Source organism: Alligator sinensis, unplaced genomic scaffold, assembly GCF_000455745.1.
Source record: "Alligator sinensis unplaced genomic scaffold, ASM45574v1 scaffold846_1, whole genome shotgun sequence".
Lineage (NCBI taxonomy): Eukaryota > Metazoa > Chordata > Crocodylia > Alligatoridae > Alligator > Alligator sinensis.
Window position 1 is genome coordinate 1,305,005 of NW_005842230.1, and position 20,863 is coordinate 1,325,867.

General features: G+C 39.4%; 1 protein-coding gene across 1 annotated transcript in view; it reads left to right on the plus strand.

Annotated features, from left to right (window-relative positions):
- The first annotated feature begins 485 nt into the window (after nt 1-485).
- Nucleotides 486-20,863, plus strand: part of XRN1 (5'-3' exoribonuclease 1) — a 54,474-nt gene continuing 34,096 nt past the window's right edge. Inside the window, exons 1-16 of the mRNA XM_025208444.1 lie at nt 486-575; nt 4,592-4,824; nt 5,471-5,568; nt 5,981-6,090; nt 6,178-6,288; nt 6,535-6,617; nt 9,366-9,453; nt 9,557-9,725; nt 10,437-10,504; nt 12,658-12,792; nt 13,836-13,905; nt 16,185-16,296; nt 17,295-17,384; nt 18,601-18,757; nt 19,088-19,207; nt 20,597-20,766. Of these exons, the coding sequence (XP_025064229.1) occupies nt 486-575; nt 4,592-4,824; nt 5,471-5,568; nt 5,981-6,090; nt 6,178-6,288; nt 6,535-6,617; nt 9,366-9,453; nt 9,557-9,725; nt 10,437-10,504; nt 12,658-12,792; nt 13,836-13,905; nt 16,185-16,296; nt 17,295-17,384; nt 18,601-18,757; nt 19,088-19,207; nt 20,597-20,766 (1,904 nt within the window). The remainder of the gene's footprint in view (nt 576-4,591; nt 4,825-5,470; nt 5,569-5,980; nt 6,091-6,177; nt 6,289-6,534; nt 6,618-9,365; nt 9,454-9,556; nt 9,726-10,436; nt 10,505-12,657; nt 12,793-13,835; nt 13,906-16,184; nt 16,297-17,294; nt 17,385-18,600; nt 18,758-19,087; nt 19,208-20,596; nt 20,767-20,863) is intronic.

The following is a 20,863-nucleotide window of genomic DNA, read 5'->3' on the forward strand; positions in this document are numbered from 1 at the left end:
AGCAAGCCAGTGCAGAAAGAAAGAAATATGCTTCTCAAAATGATTACTCAGCTTAGTCCGAGTCCTTTACTTGAAAGGATATCTTAAAATATTTTTATTAATGTTAGATGTTTTTTTCCACAAGTAGAAATACAAGTAGATAACTGTTTTAAAAAAAATTCTATTTTAAGAACTATCCTGACATAGCATAAAATGTTGTGGCCGTTATTTTCTAAATGGCAAAGGAAGTCCTACACGAGCAAAACTTGATTCAGCAAGGAGCAGCAAAGGTTTTTATTGAATGCCCAAAGCCTTCACCTAGCACAGTTATGCCTATTGCCCTTCCTGTATCTGGAAAGTGGCTAAATTTATATCCATGAAAACAAGAAAGTACAATATAACCTTCATTCTGCGTCCTGGAACTGGTAAGGGTCACTGGGAATTGTTTAGGAATGGGGAATATCACAATAAGTAGTCTTAAAAATAATGGTATATCCTTTTAGATCATGGGCCAGAGTTTTGAATCCCACTGTTTATATCCATGTGCTTTCAGTGCCTTCATTGTATTAGGTGTGGCTATAAGGAGTGATGAAGAGGTTAGTTGGAGCAATTTAGCAAAGCTGTTGCAGTACTATAACAGGAGGTACACACATAATATGAAGGATCAAGGATACCTCATTTCAGTAGTGATTTTATGGATTATTTCCACAGAAGTGGACAAAGGTGTCTTTTTGTCATAGACATTTTCAGCAGGCTCATGGCAGTGGCCTCCAGGGTATTGAGTGGGAAGGAATTGTCTCAGAAGGCATCCACAGGCCAGTGTTCTCAAACTTTTGATACCTGGGGCACACTTTTTTTCTGGATTAAAATTGGTGGCACACTTTACTCTTATACCCTCCCCTGCCAGAGGAGATTGTACCTGTGCTGAGATGTAATGCTAAAAAATAATCTTTATACCAGTAGTTCTCAACCTTTTTTGGCTTCAAGTTACCCTTCCATAACTTTTCTGAATTTTGCAGCGCCCTAGTTGAAAATCACCGAGACAGATCTAAATTTTTAAAAGGTATGGTGGGGGGGGCCCTTGGGCTTAAAGAAGGTGAGACTCATTGATCTAACTGGTGCCACTTAAGGGCAGTGATAGCAGGACCTAACCCTGCTGTGCCACTCTCTTCCACTGTCTGCCCTTTCCTGACCCCTGGTCTGTACCTTAGGGAGCAAGAGCAGCTCTCGCTGCTGAGGCTGCTCCTGCAGGGTCTCGCATACCTGGGACCAAAAATGGAGTTGGTGTTGCCTGTTATGAGAGAATGAAGTGAAGCGCAGGAAGGCAGTTGGGCAGATGAGCTAGCTGGATACAAAGTCTAAATTGTGACATTTGAAACCATGTCAGATTTGCAGTGGTTCTTTTGCCTCTGTCAGAGTAGGACCAAACATGACACAGTTCTAAAAACAATTTGCAGTTTTTTAAGTTGGAGCTTCCCAACTCTACTTTGTTTCAACTGTTCACATGCCTGTATTGAGATTTAGTACAATTGCAGCAATAACTCTGAGCTGTGTAAACTGTTCCTTTCCTCAGTTTGTGTTCCCATTTCCACCAGAGGTGGCAATTATCCCCACTCATGTAAGGGGGAAGAGAGGCAGAGAGATGAGGCGGCTTGCTGTGATCCTGATTGTCACACAGGAGGAGGAGAAATCCTTAGTTCTCACACTGTTCTCCACCTACCTGTCCCCGCTTTCTCCTTATCTTTTTTCCCTTCCTGTGTTCCCCTTTCCTTCACTGTACCTCCAGATCCAACCTACACATGCCCCCCTGCACTGCTTGAATTTGCCTTAAGTAACCCTTCAGTTTGCCATTATTCTCCATTCCTTTACTCTGCACCAAACAAAAGGTTATGAAACAGCTTATGTCATAAGGCTGTGTATTGGAACTCCCTTGAACACATGACTCAGTACCTTGTTTTTCTGTTGATCATGCCAGGAGATATGATTTTGCTGTCCTTTCATCTTCCCTCTATTTGCATGTGGATTTTAGAGCACTTCAAAATATTGTTTATTGTAAGAGTTTTGATAGTGGGGCAAAACTTCGAACATATGCAGAGGCTGCCAATAGTGTGGAATTCATCAGTGCATGGATTCACTGATCACTGTGAATCAGACTGTCAGAAAACTCTGTCCATTAATATAAAGCTACTTTTGCTTGTGTTCAGTCTATTTAGCTCTGTAGTTAGCACAAGCTGACATTTAGGGCTAGACTAATTTCAGTGCTGCTTCTCTGAAGCAGAGGGCAACTGGCTTCAGTTAAAGTAAATGCAAGCCGTAGTTCGGTGATGATGGGAGACATTTTTAGCCATGGATTTGCATGGAATGGGATAAGAACCAAAGTGCTGTTTGTTTAGGTAGACTCTATCTTAATCTTTTGCTCAAATGACTCCAAATTTGTGCCTTTAATGCTGTACCTTCTGTACCTTTAACCCTGTGCATAGTAGATTCTCATGTTATTTAGAATACTTGCTTTTAAACAGAAAACACTGCTCAACCTTGACTGTAGCAGAACTACAGCTTGTCTATAATTAGTCTTTTTTGTGTGCTGGACTATACTGTAAGTGCTTTGAAACAGGAAGGTGAAATGCATGTTGTTAGAGAAAGTGTCAGTTGAGATCTAGATCAGTGGTCTCAGCTTTTTTTGACTTGAGATCCTCCCCTTAGAAAATGCCACCTGATAGTTTTCACATGTTTCTTGTCTACAGAAAATAACAGCAGAGTTCTCTTGTTGCAAAGAACTCAAAAAGACCACAACAGGTCAGAATGGTTTCGACACTATAGACTCCTGTTTGAAATGTCTAGGTTTATTTTGTAAATTGTGTATAGGTGTGTGCATATCTAGTATTGCACGGCACCTTATGATACCTTTAAAAGGATCTCATGGCACAGTGGTTGAGAATCACTGATCTAAAACTTACATTGGACCTAAAAGTGTTGAAAATGCATACTTTCTTGTCTCTGTGCTAGACTTCTAGAACAGTGTTAGAGTGTACTAAGTAAAACATGCTAAAGCATACTTTTTAGAGTCTAGCTTCAACAGGACCTTAAAAGTGTGCTGTTAAAAGGCATTAACTAACCTATTCTGTGTGAAAGTGAGGAACTGTTGGTACTAGGTTAAAAAACATTATTTTTTATTTTTAAAAATCTTGAATTTTTTCATTAAATAATTCTTGAACTTGGAAAGCTCATTAGTCCTGTGTATAATAACTATTTTTCACAATTCATATGTAAGAATTCTATTAGAATAAAAATATTAAAATAATGTAAAATGCTTGTCAAAATAATCAAATACTAAACAAGAAACATTTTTGGGAGTTACAGATTGCTTGTGGGTTACAAATTGTTCTTGGTTCTGCTTCTTGTCACAGGAAAAAATAGAGGAGAAAGGGGGTCTTTTAGGTAAAATGTGCATAATTTGAAACACTACTATAACATGACTCTTCATGTGTAAAAAAAATGTCATTTGCTTGCCTTCCATCTGAATGGGGAAAGTAGATTGCTGTTGAGTCCTCTTATAGCAACACACCATCCTCTTGATATTGAAAACTTGGTGTATGTGTGAATGAGAGATGGTTTGGGCATGCTATTTATTCACATGCCATGAGATGGCATACTTTATTGAAAAGGCTAAATACTATTACAAGAGGAATGCAAAAATAGTTACAGGGTGCCATGTGCATCAGCAGTATTTTATTATACCGAACAACAACATATACAACAAAATACTAGATTTATTAAATCCCAGTCCTGAATCTATTTCTTTCTCTCTTCCATGCTTCCCATATCTGAAATTATGCATTATAGATACAAACCTAAGTACCTTTAGAAATTATTTCAACAACGTGGGAGGAACAACAGTTCAGGAACTACACTACTACAGGAGGATTTTTTTTTAAAAAGGAATACTAGTAGATCAAGCAGGATTATGCAGAGAATGGGTATAGATTGTCTTACAAACTGTTCTTGAGTATGTATGCTGTCTTTTGAACAAAATACAATGGTATTAACGTTACTTGGTCTGAACAGTTAGCCAGTCATCAGGGCCTTGGTGATTTGTTTGTAGGAGTCAAGTATTTCTTTGGTGCAGTCTTTCTTTATTCACAAGGAGTTAAACCATTCTGTTTCTCTGAACAGGATAGGAACAAATGCCAGGTAGTTTTCTTCCTCAGGATGTTCAAATCTTCATTTTCCAGCAAGTCCTAGTCCCCAAAGAGCTCAGTCTCAGCTCTGTCTGAGTTGCACCCTTCATGGCTTCATTGCTATCTGCTAATTTTTCTAGTTGGTTCTTCATTCTGGCACAAAATACACAAACCTGCAGTCAGTCAATGTCTCAGCCATTTTTTTTTAATATTCCCCAGTAAACTCTTTTCCCTGATTGCTCAGTCCATGTTTAGGCTCTGCCATTTTGGCCTATACCGTGGGCTTCCATTTTTACCCAATAAAAGGGCATTTCATTGTTCCATTTATTATGAATCAGGGATGCTAGAACCCCATCAGTTTCATTAGGTCTGTGCCTAATGGCCACAATCTGTCTTTCAGTATAACAATACTAAATAAGACTTCTTGTTCTTAGATTCCAGAATTTGACAACTTGTACCTGGACATGAATGGTATCATCCATCAGTGTTCACACCCTAATGATGATGATGTTCACTTCAGAATTTCAGATGATAAGATCTTTGCTGATATTTTTCACTACTTGGAAGTATTATTTCGTATTATTAAGCCAAGAAAGGTTTTCTTTATGGCAGTTGATGGAGTGGCTCCAAGAGCAAAAATGAACCAGCAGCGTGGGAGACGTTTTAGGTAAAATCATTTTATTCTTTTCTTGTCAAAATATTTGTCATGGTTTCGTTTTTTGTTCTTCAAGTTGAAATAGGTGTAAAATATGTAGTTTTAAGATATCCTTCTTTATATATTAACATTAATTTTTAAATAAATAATGGTAAGTACCATTTTAGGATCAATCTTTAAAATTAGTATTGAGGGGGGTTTATGTTTAGCACATTAGAATATTTTGTGAACATCTGCAAGTATTTTTGTGCTCCTTGCTTGAAATGACTTTGTGTTGGAGCATGTAACAGCCAGTGTAGAGGGAGAAAAAAGGCAGAGGATTGGGGGCTAAAGGCTATAATCCCTAGTAACATTGGCTAAATGTTACTAGTTAACTATCTTTACTATATAGTATGCATCCAAACTGCATACGATAAATACAGTTAAAATCTTAGTGTTTAATACTTAGAGGCCATTTGGAGACTGTTAAGAGGAACCGACAACCAATTGCTGGGACAGTTGGGGAGACTGAGACACACAGGTTGGATCAAGGAATGAGAGAAAATGCTCAGGAGTGGGGGGAATAAAGAGGGGAGGAAAAGGTTAGGAAAAAACGCTGAGATGTTTTAAAGCAAAATACATGGAAACATTTAAATAAAAATACAATGTATTTATTTAGGTCAGCAAAAGAGGCAGAGGACAAAATTAAAAAGGCTTTAGATAAAGGAGAAACTCTCCCATCAGAAGCCAGATTTGACTCCAACTGCATTACACCAGGTAAGAGAACTTGCTTAGTACTTTAAGGTAAAGTGCTTTGATAGGTGCCTATAATCAGCAATTGTTTCCTTCATTCATTTTGTATACCTGATATATTTTATCCTTCATGTTATTTTGGCTTCAGTTGAAATTAACGGGTGAGAGTTATGAAAGCCTCAAGTATGTTAGGAACATAAATCTAGATGTCTTTCAATTGGATTTATATTCCTAAATCACTTGGGCATTTTTAAGTTCCACACAAAATTATTATTTAAAAACCCTCTTGAAAATTTTTCAGAAATCAATACTCTTCTTCACTCAAAAAGAATTTTTTGGTATCCTATTCATAACTTCCCCACCATAGGCATTAATTGTAATTGGAGATCTGAATGTTAAAATGTTGGAAAGTTAACTTTTAGATTTTTGTTACTAGGCACTGATTTCATGGCGAGGTTGCACGAACATCTGAAGTATTTTGTAAATATGAAGATTTCCACAGACAAATCCTGGCAAGGCGTAACTATCTACTTATCAGGCCATGAGGTTATTTTGCTTAGATTAATGATTTTTAAAAATAAGTCTATATTTTGCAGATTAGTGTTTACTGATTTGTTTGGTCTTTGCATTTAGACTCCAGGTGAAGGAGAACATAAAATTATGGAATTTATCAGATCAGAGAAAGCAAAGCCTGATCATGATCCAAACACGAGACACTGTCTTTATGGCTTAGATGCTGACTTGGTATGTGTAATTAAAATAATATATTTAGAATAACAAAATGTTATTATGCCAGTAATTTGGGCGTCTATTTCATGTTTTGTGGATACAAATAACTATCAAACATTATTAAATAAATTAATAACTTTGTTTTTATGTCAAATGAAAAATTCACAATGAAAAGGAACAACAGAGAATGGACACTTCCAGGCAACAGTCACATCTTGAATAGTAGCATTTTTTTTTTAACCTAATATCTTGTTTCAACAGATTATGCTTGGATTAACAAGTCATGAGGCACATTTCTCTCTCTTAAGAGAAGAGGTCAGGTTTGGTGGCAAAAAATCTCAGAGGTAAATGGCATTTTAAAACCTTTCTCCATTTCAAAGGCTGAAAAGAAATCTAAAAGATCGGGTTTGCTTAGAATATGTCCTTACAACTACTGCCTGTTTAGTTATTCTCACTTTTTTTTCATTTTTTATAAAATGGGGGTTGAATCAGTAAATAAGTTGATGCATGCTATATGTGGAAACCAACATTGTCTCAACTGTCTGAAGATCTTGAAACCTGTATTATACCACGTTGTATATCTCTCTATGCCAAAAGCCAGCCAGTTCATTAGGCTGCTACTGTTTTCCATAATTGCATTCGTATTTTCCTCAGTTTACTCATTTAAACAGACATAAACAACTCTTAGGGTTTACCTACATGGGGAAGCTGACCAGAATAATTTACAGATCCAGATATGCCACAAGAATTATTCCAAGATAGCACCCTGTGTAGATTCCCAATCCAAACTCCAATTCATAGCTTAGTTATTTGGGATATAACCACTTTTATCCAAGAATAAGGGAATCCACACAGGGTGCTATCTTGGAATAATTCTTATGACATATCTGGGTCTGTAACAGCTATTCTGGTCAGCTTCCCCACGTAGGCAAACCCTAAGAGTTGTTTGTTTGTTTTATGGAAAACAGTAGCAGCACAATGAGCTGTCTGGAGCCTATATGAAGAAACTGTCCAGAATAATTATAGCAAAATAAAATGCTCCCCAATATATGTTCCAAAACGGCTCCCTGCTTGGACACCTTTTATTCTTAATTTATTATCATCCGCAATTTTATAATCGGCACTTGTTCCAGGAAAAAAATGTTCACATAGGAAACCGTTGTGGAATAGAAATTGTGGTATATCTTATTCTGAATTACTTTGGCCAGTGTTCCAAGTTAAATGAGCTGTAAGTGTCCTTTGTGGAAATAAGGAAAAAATGAGAAAACATCCTTTTACATACAGGGAAGTTGTTGGATAATATGATAATAAGAGCGATTATAAGCACCTAGATTCATACGTAGTTATTGCTGATGTGCTTCTGTCTTCTAGGTGGGCAGACAACATATATTTTACTGCAGTGTCATAGTTTTGTTACACCTTTGAACATTTTTCTCTTGGATGGGACAGACCTAACATGATTAGTTTATGTTGTTGGTATATTAAACTATAAGAGTATTGTTTTAAGCGTATAAACTTAACACTGAAAAAAAGAAAGGTTCTCTTGTCCATGTTTAAATAATTAACAAATGCAAGAAACTTTCTGATGGCTTTGGACCCAATTATTAAGAGATTTACTCAGTTCTTTTCTGGATTAGGTAAAATGAAATTTCAGGCTCAGAAGTTTTAATGGTACTGTGTTCCTTAAGATAAAAAATGGCTTACCTTGACAAGTTCTTTGCTTTTCCAGAGACTGTTTTCTCTGCTTGCCCTGCTGAAAAATCTGGAAATAATTACTCATGATTTAGAAGACTTTCTAATTAACTATTGTTTAAGGCTTCTGTTAAAATATCCAGTTGCTTTCCATCCTAAATATGCACAAGTATTTTTAGATGAAACAAGTCAAACATTAACATTTTAATTGAAAGCTGCAATTAAAATCTGCCCCAGCAATCTTTTGGCTAAGGTAGTTCTTTGACCTTGGGAGTTCAACTTCTGAGGTAAGTGTCAAAATGAAGGCCAGAAGGTACCCTAAATGAATTTGCTGGTACCTAGAAGAATTCTCAGTTGTTAACTACAGAATTAAGTGTATCCAGTGTAAATGGACAGGATGAGGCCCTAAGCATCATTCAACCCCCTTCAGTTCCCTTTAACATTAGAATTTAGGTGGAACATAGTGCTTAGTTTGTCACTCTTACCATCATGTTGGGTTTCATTTGAAAATCTCAATTAATACAAGTTATAGCCTTTCACTAATATTAGCTAGTTAATCTTAACAGCTCTATAACCTACATAAATAATTACCATCCACATTCAATTTGAAAGAGGTTGAGAGAGAAATTATACTGACTTGGCCAAATCCACAGAGAGGTCAATGAATTACCAGTTATAGTATCTGTGCTTAAACCAGTAAAGCAGGGGTGTCAAACAGGGCCCCAGGGGCTAGATCTGGCCCACAGAGCCATTGTCTCTGGCCCTTGGGCTCCTAGTGGGCCTGGGAATTTGGGGACAAAGCAAATAGCTGATGGTGACTGCCATAGAATTCAGAGCTCCAGAGTCCCATTGGGGATGGCCATTGGTGGCAGAGGGCTGAGTGACATCTGTGCTGACAGTGCTGCTTGCCCCACTCCTTGCACCCTGCAGTCTGGATACAGTCTGGCCAGAGGGGTGGGTTGAGTTTGACACACTTGCAGTAGAGTATATTCCTATTGAAAAGTTATCACAACAGTTTTTTGACTACATACTTAATAAATATCTATCTAATCTATCTAATCTATCTTGTGTTGTTGTAGTTGTACTGCTGTCTACCGGGGCACTATTTATCTATTTTAAAGGTATATCTATACAAGCTGCAGTCACAGTTTTAACTGCTGCATTGACTTGCTCTTAAACTGTGCTTGGAACACTTTCATAGTAACTGATTAGGGGAAACTGGATATTAAAAACATTCTTTGTAAACAACTAAAGATAGATATCATGTCTAACAAATAGTTAAGACTTCACTTCTTCAGCAACAGATGAGTGTTTATTTTTAAACAAATGTGAAACATTACTAAATATACACACATCAAGTGTTTATAGATAGTTAACTTCCTGTTTTGACTCACTTACAGAGCATGTGCACCAGAAGAAACTACGTTTCACTTACTACACTTGTCATTAATGAGGGAATATATTGACTATGAGTTTTCACCAGTCAAAGTAAGCATTAATGGAGCTATAAGCAAAAGATATAGCAAACATTTGTATGCAGGCTTGATCATAAAGTCTTTTTATCTTTTCACTTTCCTATCATCTTCCTCAGGACAAGATTTCCTTTGAATTTAACATTGAAAGGATAATAGATGATTGGATTCTAATGGGATTTCTTGTAGGCAATGACTTTATCCCTCATCTACCTCATTTACATATTAATCACGATGCACTGCCTCTGCTTTATAGAACTTATATGGCTATTTTGCCAGAACTTGATGGTAAGTAGTTTAGGAAAGTACTTGGATAAATGCTTATGGTTTTGGAAAACAAATAGAAGGCAAGGTTAAACTGAAGTGTTGCCTCTCTCTTCCTGCCAGTGTTATAGTAGTGTTTCTTAGTCTTTGCTGAAGTGTGGTCTTCGTCGATTTCTTTTTTAGCTCGTGACTTAGATTTTAGCACTTTTACAAAGAATTAGGCTTTGCTTTTACAGGTCTGGCATTAATAATTAACATCTAGGTAAGTGAAAGGAAGGGGCATAACATGGATGTTTCTTTTTACTTCCTTACTGAAAAATTTGGAGCCAACAACACTTCTCACTTGCCCCAAAATGCTTTGCCATAAATCAGTTTTATTACTGATGGGTAATCTTGTAATAATAAGATATAAGGTGAGAGCTACATTTTATTTTATCAGGGGGCTCTCCCTGGATGAATCCTCTCCATAAGCTGTATCTTATTCAGCATATAGGATTAATAAAGTGCAAGTAAATATATGAAATTTACATGGAAGGTACTGTATCCTAACTGTGTTGGGTGAATTATTTGAGGTCTAATGTTTTCTAGCTATTACAGAGATAGAAAAGGTATAACAGAATTCTCAGGATGGTGAGTGGAGAAAACTGGGTGGACTAGTGGGGGACATGGAAGATTTTTCCGAGACTTTAAGTGAGTTTAGAACATTAAATGAATATTTGATTTTTATCCCAATAGGTTACATCAATGAAAATGGACATTTAAACTTAAAACGCTTTCAGAAATATCTTACAAAATTGTCAGATGTAAGTAATATTTTATTTGTACTATCTGTACATTATAGAGTTGCCAATCACCATACCGTCTGGGGACATTACAGTTGGAAAAAAAACCCCAGTTAGAATACAGTTTTCACTAGAGGTGTACCGGTACATCAGTCCCATATCGGATCGGCACAGATCTAAGGAAAATTGCCCTTTTTTTGGCTAATATGGTGGATAATGCCACCGATTAAATGCCCTGTGTATGCACGCAGCTGCAGCACAGCATGCAGGAGGCCAGGAGTGCAGCCCAGCAGCATGGAGAGAAGCTGGTTCCTGCTGGTAAGTCTGTTGTGAGGGAAAGGGCATGGGGGATAAATCGAAGCCTCAGCAGTGAGGGAGGGAGTGGGGCTGGGGCAGGGGCAGGGGCAGGCGCTGCACAGCCAGGGCAGAGCACAGGATGGATCCGCAAGCGGCTCGTCCGGGGGGGCAAGAGCGGCTTCTGCCACTGTGTACACCCTGGGAGGACATGAGGGGGGTGTACCCCTGGATCTGCACACAGGGCAGGGTGGGCTGCCTCTGTGGGCTGGGGCTGGGTCAGTGCCGGGCTCTTCCTGGTAGGGGGCTGGGCCAGGCTGCGCTCCAGGTGGGCATTGGCAGCGCTGGGAGCAGGGGTCTGGAGTGGGGCTACAGCAAATGTTGGGGTGGCTGCAGTCCCCCCTGTAGCCCCCTTCCAGCACCGCTGCCACCCACCTTGAGCACAACCCTGGCCCAGCCCCCTGCTGGGACGAACTCGGCACCACTCTGGCCCTAGTCCACAGTGACAGCCCACCCTCGCCCCACGAGCAGATCCAGGGGCCCGTGCCCTCCCAGGGTGCATGCAGCAGTGGGAGGTGTCACCCCCTCCCTGTGCCCCTGAACGAGCGCTCGTGGCTCCATCCCGTGCTCCACTCCAGCTGTGCAGTGCCTGTCCCTGCCCCAGCCTCACTCCCTCCTTTACCGTGAGGGTCTTGATCTGCCCCTTCCCCCACAACGGACTGCCCAGCCAGACACTGCTCTTCAGGGTGGCCGGCTGCATGTCGGAATAGGATTGGTATCAGCCAATATGGCTCATTAAAAATAGGCCATCAGTATTGGCCCAATAATTCTCTATCAGTGCATCTCTAGTTTTCACAGATATTCAGGGTTCTTATTTTGTGAACAAAAGCTCCACTGAATTCATACGTGGAACTGCTTTCCTGGCATGTAAAAGATTGTTGTGGAGCTCTGACATTTGACACAAACTGAGAATCTTTCCTGTAACAATTTATGCCCGCTGATTATCTGTTCCTCAGTTCTTATATAAAATGTCCCTAAAGTCTTCCACACTAAGCACACCATATACTGTGCCTAAAATCTATCGTAATGTAGCTCTGAGGAAATATGAGATGGAGTAGGTAATGAGATTTGTAATTCCAGTTGTAATTTTGTCTCAAGATCCAGTCAATTGCTATCTAATCTTATTGTCCTAACAGATTTAGGGGGAAGAATCAGAAATTTAAGTAATTGACTTTAGATTGTATCCAGTACTTTGTATTGCAGCTAAAACCAAATCGTGATTCAGTGTAGAAAGCATTTAAGTGTTAGGTTGTCATGGGGACAGTCTGCACCTGATTCTATCCCAGTGGCTTTTCATGGGCAACTTCATTATAGTATCTTGTAGTAATCCATCTCAGAGGTTACAAAAGCCAAAATCTGCTGGTGAACCTTAACTGGAAAAAAACACTGTCAGCTACTACTTCTACCTTCTGGTATTGAAACAAGAATGAACTGTAGAGCTTATATATACATTTGTGTGTTAGTACCTTGCCTGAGAACAATGGTATGCCATAATTTTATATCCATTTGTAGTAGCCTGGATAATTTGATTAGAATATCATCTAATTTTCTTAAAACTTGCTAAAATTAAAAAAAAAATAGTAGGTTTCTGGTATGAATGATCTGTCTGTCTGTAAGAAGAGGTTGTGTGTTAAACTGTTGGACTGTCCATAGTTCTTGAATCAACAGATGCATTAGATTACATATGGAGTTATCTGTAACTCTTAAAGATGATAAAACTGGTTTGTATTTTCTATTCCATAAGTTTCTTGTATTCAGAAATATGATAGCCACTGCCTTTAAAATAAGTCTTTGAAGTTTACTTTAATCTCTGTACACAGTTTGATCGTGAGCACTTCAGTGAAGTCTTTGTAGACCTAAAATGGTTTGAAAGCAAAGTAGGCAATAAATATCTCAATGAGGCAGCTGGAGTTGCAGCAGAAGAAGCAAGAAACAGTAAGCAAAAGAAACAGAAGGTTGGTGGTTTTAATGTAGAAAAACTGTCCTTGACTCATTAAAGTGTATAGTTATAGCATTTGTATAGTTGTTTTAATATTTGAACTTAGTTTTTATTTTTGAGTTTTCCTGGAATCAGAAATGACAGAAAAACAATAGTTGAGGGATTGCTGGGGGTGTCTTCCCATCAGGTACTATGGAACATAAATTATTAGGTGACCACCAGAAGATGCATCTGTTGGATAGATGTTTGACAGTGCATAGATATATCAACAAGGAAGCTGAGTAAACATCTCATGTCATATGTTAATTCTCAGTGATTACCCACTTCAAAGAGTGCATAGGCGAAGAATACTTAAGGTTAATCACTACTCTTCTAAAACAGTTTTGGCTATAATATAAAAGTATATCAAAACTACATGTATATCAAACACTGCAATGCATATAAATGAAAGAACAATAAGGATGACCCAGTTTGACGATTCCTATCTGTAGAGATTACACATGCCATATCAGTAAAACAGACTCAAAAAAACATGTAGGACACGACACAAATGGCCAGACAAGAGTAGGGTTCATGACACTGACAACTAGGATGAGTACCATAAATGGAAAAAAAAATAGAACACAGAGTGATGATGGTTCTATGACCCCACAAAGAGAGTTGCTTCTGTCCCTCCACTTTCACTTCAGTTTTTGAACTCTGTTAAAAAATGTTGCTGAACATTAGAAAAATGCCCTTATGAAATACATAAAATTTAATGGTGGATTACCATTTTTTCAGACATATTTAATTAAATGATTTCTAAAAGTCTTTTTTTCCCCAGTAGTTCTTTTTTTAAGTACCCATGTGTTTATAAGTTTGGAAGGGGAGGAGGGGGGTTGTGCCAAGTAGTTATAGAGAAAGAAATGCAAATCTTGAGATTGTTTTAAGATTTAACACTTGGGTTTACTTCAGGATCTTAATTTTAGCTGTTTGACATTGCATGTAAAATATTGACTTATATGGCAATATATGTGTTCATATTTCTTTATCTCAAGTACAGATTTGTAATTTTAATAGGCTCAGGAAAACTCCATATGTTTGGCTGCTTTAGAAAAAACTGAGGACATCATCACAGGTACTTGTAAAAGTAAGTGTAAAGAAGTCTTCTATATGCATACAGCAGTGTTGCACTTAATTTTAACTGTGGCTGAGAGTAAGATTGATACAGTGAGACCAACTCCAGTTACAACTGAAAAGCTTTATTAGGGTATGCATTAGCAAAGATTTATTTAATTCAGTGAAGACAGTGCTTACATAGCCTCAGATTCAGGGTGGAAAACAGGTCCACTGGCCAGGCTTCTCTGTTCTCCTGGGGACTTGAGTTGGTTTGCTGAGCCTTGGAGAAGTCCAAAAGTAGAAGCCCAAATTTCCCTCCTTCCTTTGCCCAGTATTTATAGACTGGCTGGTCCCGATATTCTAATAAATGATCTCTGATTGATTTTTTTTTGTTTTTGTTTGTTTTGTTTTTGTTTCTGTTTAACTGAAACTTTCAGAACCAGATTTAACTCGATTTTGCAGACTTGAAAGGTGTCTATTATTTGAGACTTGCATCCTTGGGAAAGCAAGGAGATTCCTTATTTCCTTTCCCTTTCCTTTGTGGAATGCTGTTAACATTGGTCTGTTACCTCTTCATTTTACTTTATGGTTTGACAAGGATGCTTTTTTTTTTACAACTTATTTAAGTATTTTAACAAAAATACATCTTTTATAGTAAAGTGTAAAATTCAATACATTTGGTTACAGCAGTTATTGTAAGATGAAGCTACAATATCTAGTATTTGGATTATTTCATTTATGATTCTTCCTTATAGTGTTTCTTTTTAGGCTGTGTGTTCTGTTTGATTGTGCCTAATTAAACACATGAATGGCTTGCTTTTTGCTTTGCTGGCCAGGCTGTTGCATCTGCGAAGGTTCATGCTATGTTCACTCAGGCAGAGCCTTCTGGGGCCTTTCTGCCTTGGCCGGATTTTCGCAGCTTAAGCCTAAGCCTCTTGAAAGTAAACAAGCCTGGCAACAGCACATAGCGTTGCCTCACAGCACAACTCTGCTGATCTGTACAAATATTTGGAAGAACTATGTGAATTGGTAAGCAGGTGAATTAAATGCAAGTTAAAAGTATAATTAATTTTTTGCATTGTAACTTATATTTAGTGAGTTTGGACAAATTAATGGGCTCAGTATTTGTTTGTAGGTGTTGCTTTTTAAAATCTATCCAAAGCACCTATGTAGGATACATTTTTACTTCTAATGCAAGATGTATTGGGACTTGTTATAAAACAATGAATTAGGAATCATAGACATTTTTACTAAGGCTTTGCCATATTTGTGTGCAAATTTAAGGTATACAAAATAGCAGGTCCTTGCACAATATTCTAACAGCATTTATCCTGTTTTGCTCTGCTCTTGTAAGCAGCAGATTGCTCATCCTTTAAATTGTAGCACCATATGCAGACACACAAACTAGTACATTTTGGGACTCATTGGTACATAGTTTAATGTTTCTTCTCTACAGGAAAAAAAGGTTTCTCTTCAGCTGTATAATTCATTAATGTAGTTGCAGTACCAATATCAGCACTTAGCCTAAGTACAGATGTTTGGGGAAGTTAAATCAGGTTAAAAATGGCCACCCGATTTAAACTTGGCTTGTCTGGTGCTGACCTTACACTTACAGACCCAATCTCGGTGATCAGCAACCAGTTTAAACCTGTAACTGTACAGAAGTTTCGTGCACACAAACCAGTCTAAAAATTGCAGAACCCAGTTTAAGATAAACCTGGATCTATGTAGTATCAGACCTATTCAATTTATGTCAAACCAATACATGGAACTTCTGTCAACTTTCCTCAGGCCCTGGCCCCCAGCTCTAGGGCTGCTCTTTTCTCCCCCCACCCCTGTGCTGGTCTGGTTATTACCCTTCCTCTTCTTCCCCCCACCCCCTTCATCAGCCAGCCCTCTCAGCCTCCATCCCACAAACCATTCTGGGTGCAGCTGCTTTTGTCAGCGTTTACCGCTGTAAGAGCTGAGCAGACAAGTCCCAGTGTGGGGAGAGATAGGAGCGTAGGTTTATGGAGGGGGTCCCACTTCACCTGTTAGTGGTGCCTGTCATGTGTGTGTCATGTTCCCCCTGCCCCCCACACCCTTCACAGGATGTGCCTGCCCCCCCTCTATCTCCTCCTGCCTGCTGGACCCCCAACCCTCCCCAGTAATCCACCATCCTGACTTACCTGATATTGGCAGCCTGATTTTTGAATCAGGCAGCAAATTTAACCTCCCCCTAACTGTCTGTGTTTATTTAGCCTTAATGGGCTGGAATCTTCTTGTTTTGATACAATGATTTAATGTTAGTCCAACTCTTTCTTGGCTTAGTTTCAGAAGTATTAGAAGATGAACCAGAAGATGATGACCTGTTCGAGACTGAGTTTAGGCAATACAAGAGAACTTACTATATGACTAAAATGGGTGTCGACATAGTTTCAGAGTAAGTGTATAGAAAACAAAGGTAATGCACTTGGCCATGCTCTAGGGAGGGATCCCTTAGTGTTATAACTAGCGGTGGTGCTTCTGACTGATGTAAGGAGAAAGAAGCGTGTTGTGATAAGTCCTCCTGTACAAGAAGGAAGATCTTTTGATACTACTTAGAGAAGGACTGGGCAGGGGGTTACAGTGGACCAGAAACTGAACATTACCCAACAGTGTGCTCTTGTTGGAAAAAAAAGCCAGCAGCATACTAGTTTGTATTAACAAGAGCATCACTTGAAAATCAAGGGAAGTGATTCTTCAGCTCTATTGATTATTGATGAGGCCTCACCTGCAGTACTGTGTCCAGTTGTGGGCCCCGTACTTCAGTAAGGATGTGGACAGATTAGAAGAAGTCTAGGGAAGAAGAACCACAAAAATGATTAGAGGTTTAGGAAGCAAGACTTATAAGGAAAGACTGAAAGAAGTAGGGTTATTTAGTCTGGAGAAGAGAAGGCTGAGGCAGGATTTGAGAGCAGTTTTCAAATATCTGAAGGGTCATTATAGAGAAGATGGAGGTGTGCTTTTCTCTGTGGCCATAGAGGACAGAACTAAAAGCAGTGGTCTCAAGCTGCAGCAGAGGAACTTTGTGTTGGAGATTAGGAGGGAATGTCTTACTATGAGGGTGGTTGATCACTGAAACAGGCTACCTAAAGAACTTATTGAATCCCTGTCCTTGGAAGTTTTCAGGAGTAGGTTGAACAGACGCTTGGCTGGGATGGTTTAGTGAGGGGCAATCCTGCCTTGAGCAAGGGGCTGGTCTAAATGCCCATATGAAGTCCCTTCCAGCCCTACTTCCCTATGATCCAAATTCTGAGAGTGGCCCAAGTGGACTGTGTGGTGCACGGTTTTTCCAAGAAATTGTATCTTGAATCTTAGTGTGCTGGTAAACAGTAAACATAGGTGAAAAGTACCATGGAAGAAAAAAGCTTAATGCCTAATTTTTCTTTCTGTTTTAAGTGACTTTCTGGCTGATCAGGCTGAATGTTACGTTCAGGCAATACAGTGGATTTTGCATTATTACTACCATGGGGTTCAGTCATGGAGCTGGTAAGAGAGTGGATGTTGTTATGTTGAGACTGTTTGAACTTTGCTATATATTGTCATTACTTAATATAGTTTTTGTTTGGTTCTGTACTGTATGTCGCAGCACTAAATAGGGGTGTACTAATAGAGATTTTTTGGGCCAATACCGATAGCAGATTTTTAAGAAGGCATGTCAGCCAATACCGTTCTGATTTTGGATACGCCACCCAGCAGCTTGAAGAGCAGTGTCTGGCTGGTAAGTCTGGTGTGATGGGAGGGGCGGGGGAAGGGACATGGTGGGGGCTGATTTAGGCCCCTGCATTGACGGAGGGGTCAGGGCTGGGGCAGGTCCTGCCTGGGCAGGGTGTGCTGCCAGATGGAGCTGCGGCTCATCCAGGGGGCGCAGGAAGTGGGGGCGGCTCCCACTGCTGCGAGCACCTTGTGAGGGCATGGGGGGGCATGTGCCCCTGGATCTGCACAAGGAGGGTTGCTGCTGTGGGCTGGGGCCACGGTTATGCCAAGCTCATCCTGGCTGGGGCTGGGGCTGGGCCAGGGCAGTGGTGGTGCTTGGAAGAGACTACAAGGGAGGGGGGCTGCAGCCACCCCAAAATTCACTGTAGCCTCCTAATCCCCTCTCCCAGTGCTGCTGCCTGTCCCGAGCACAGGCCCTGGAAAAGCCTTGTGCAGCCCCCAGTCCCAGCCCACAGCAGCAGCCTGCCCTGCCCCTCATGCAGATCCAAGGGCACACGCCCCACCATGCCCTCCTGGTGTGCATGCAGTGGTGGGAGCCACTAGCCCCCCTCCCCGCGTGTCCCAGACGAGCTGTGGCTCTGTCCCATGCCTTGCCCCGGCTGGGCAGCGCCTGCCTGCCCCACTTCCTCCCTGACTACAGAGGCCTCGATCTGCCCCACCTTCCATGTCCCTTCCCTCCCCCTTCCCCTTCCATCACAACAGACTTACCAGCTGGACACAGCTATCCGAGCGGCTGGGCTTTGCTCCTCACCGGCTACGTGCTGCGCTCCAGCTGTGTGCATGCACAGGGCATTTATCAGACAAATTATTAACCACATTAGGCAAAAAACAGCCGATTTCCAATACAGTTAGTTTTCTTTATATTGGTGCCGATACAATATCGAACCAATATATCAGTGCACCCCTCTAGCACTCAAAGTAGTGTTCTGTATTGTGCATGTTGTGGCATTGAAATAAACTCAAATAACTGTTTTTTTTTCTTCCATAGGTATTATCCTTATCATTATGCACCTTACCTATCAGATATTCGCAACATCAGTAAACTCAAAATCCAGTTTGAGTTAGGAAAACCTTTCATGCCGTTTGAACAACTTCTTGCAGTACTTCCAGCAGCTAGTAAAGATCTGCTACCTAAATGCTACCAGGTAGACTTTATACATTTGTGGCATATGAAGCTGATTTTCACTTTACTATGTGCCTATTTTAAAAGAAGGAACTTTTTTTCTGTCTCTTCTATGCCTGTTGTCAGACTGACCCTGAAATTTTAATTCAAGTGATACGACTTTTGGAGAGTAAACATGTACTAATTATTGTAATACAAATAATAAACGAATAAGTTATTTAATTTCCATACAACGTTTAATTTGATCTAACACTGTGGTTCAGATATTACATCATCCTAGGTTGAATCTTAAATTGTCTGTGAAATTACAACTTTACCATACTCTTCTGTCACTTTTTTTCTCATTTCCCAGCACTTGATGACCAGTGAAGACTCTCCAATCATAGAATACTATCCACCAGATTTTAAAACAGACTTAAATGGAAAACAGCAAGAATGGGAAGCTGTGGTGCTGATTCCATTTATTGAGGAAGTGAGTACTTTGACAATAGATTATGTGAAACATTTGGCAAACAAATCATCCAGATAAGTCTTTTGATTCTCAGTTACAGATAAGATTTTAAATAGCTATATTTATATTCATATGTGATTAGAACATTACAAAATATTATATTTGTTGCCTGGAAATTTGAAGTTAAGATTAAAGAGTAAAATACAAAAGACAAGAAACTGTTGTTAGTTTCCAGAAGCACCATTAACTCTAGCCAAGAGGAATTATAAATTAAACTTGCAAAATTGGCTTTCCCTAGTTCAAGTATAACATTTTTCCCAGAAATATCTTTAATTTAGTCTTATTACAATATATCAGAGAAGCAGTTTGGACGAAAGTTACACATGCATAAAAATCTCTAGATGAGAACAGTATTTATGGATGAAAGCCTTTAAAGGGAAACGCTTCTAGTTTTAGTTTGGTTCAAATTGTTTCTGTTAAGGATGAGAAAAAAGGGTCTAAAATTATCACTTTCTCTTTGAATGTATAGCAATAGACAATGTAGACTCAGGCTACATTAAATTAAAATTAAGCATAATATTCAGAGGAAAAAATGAGGAAGAGGCAGAGTTCAGGTCATAAAATCTCAGATCCTGCACTGGGAGCTACTCAGGTGGACTCATCAGCCCAATGGCATTTTACACAGTTCTTAATGTGGCTCTCAGTGGTTACAACTTCTCATGGGTGTGAGGGAGGAGATATTATGCAAAAGACTCCCAGGCAGGTATGATGCTGTTGCTTTTGCAGTCGTTTACATGCTATGAAACTGACAGAACTGGTAATGTTAGTTATCTAGGACAAGAGTTGGAAACCTGTGGCCTATGGAGCCAGTGGATGCAGCCTGTGGAGCTAGGGGCTTTTGTGGGGGCTTTACCCATGCAGTGGTTGAGAGAAGTGGCAGTGGCAGCTAGGTCTTAGCTCCAGCTTGCCTCAGGCCTGAGCTAGTTAATTCCATCTGTCTGCTAAAAAAAACATTGCCAACAGCCGATCCAGAAGAAATTGAGGTATTTTTGCATGAATGTAATTGGGAGAAGATGAAATACTTTTTATATTATGGCAAATTTGTTTCGAATGCCTGTATCTAGGAAAGATTCCATTTAATCATTTTGTTTTATTTTGGACCGGGGAGGCAGGAAAGAAAGCAGGGCAGCACTTACCTACTGGTTACAATAGCCAAGCAGTGCAGTTATCCACCTGCCTTGGAGATAAATGTCTAAAGTAAGAAGGCATAAAAATTCTTACCTTAAATAGTAAAGTGCAATTTTAAGAAGAGTGGGTAGGACAATCAAGAATGTTTTTGTTTTACTTTCGCTCTTGCCTATGTACAATTTCATATTTAATTATTTTGAACAAATGAAATCTTTAATTTAGAAACGATTGCTACAAGCCATGGAATCTTGCAACAAATGCCTAATGGAAGAGGAGAGGCAAAGAAATACACACAGCGGGTGCCTAATGTACTGTCTTGACAGAGATACAGAGTTCAAATACCCGTCACCATGGCCAGAAAAATTCCCTGCTATCGAAAGATGCTGCACCAGGTAATGCTGTCTGATTTACTCTTTGAATAGTTGTGCTTAGAATCTTTGAATAACCTGTTTTTAGTATTTGATTTTTTTTCTCTAGCATTTAAACCAT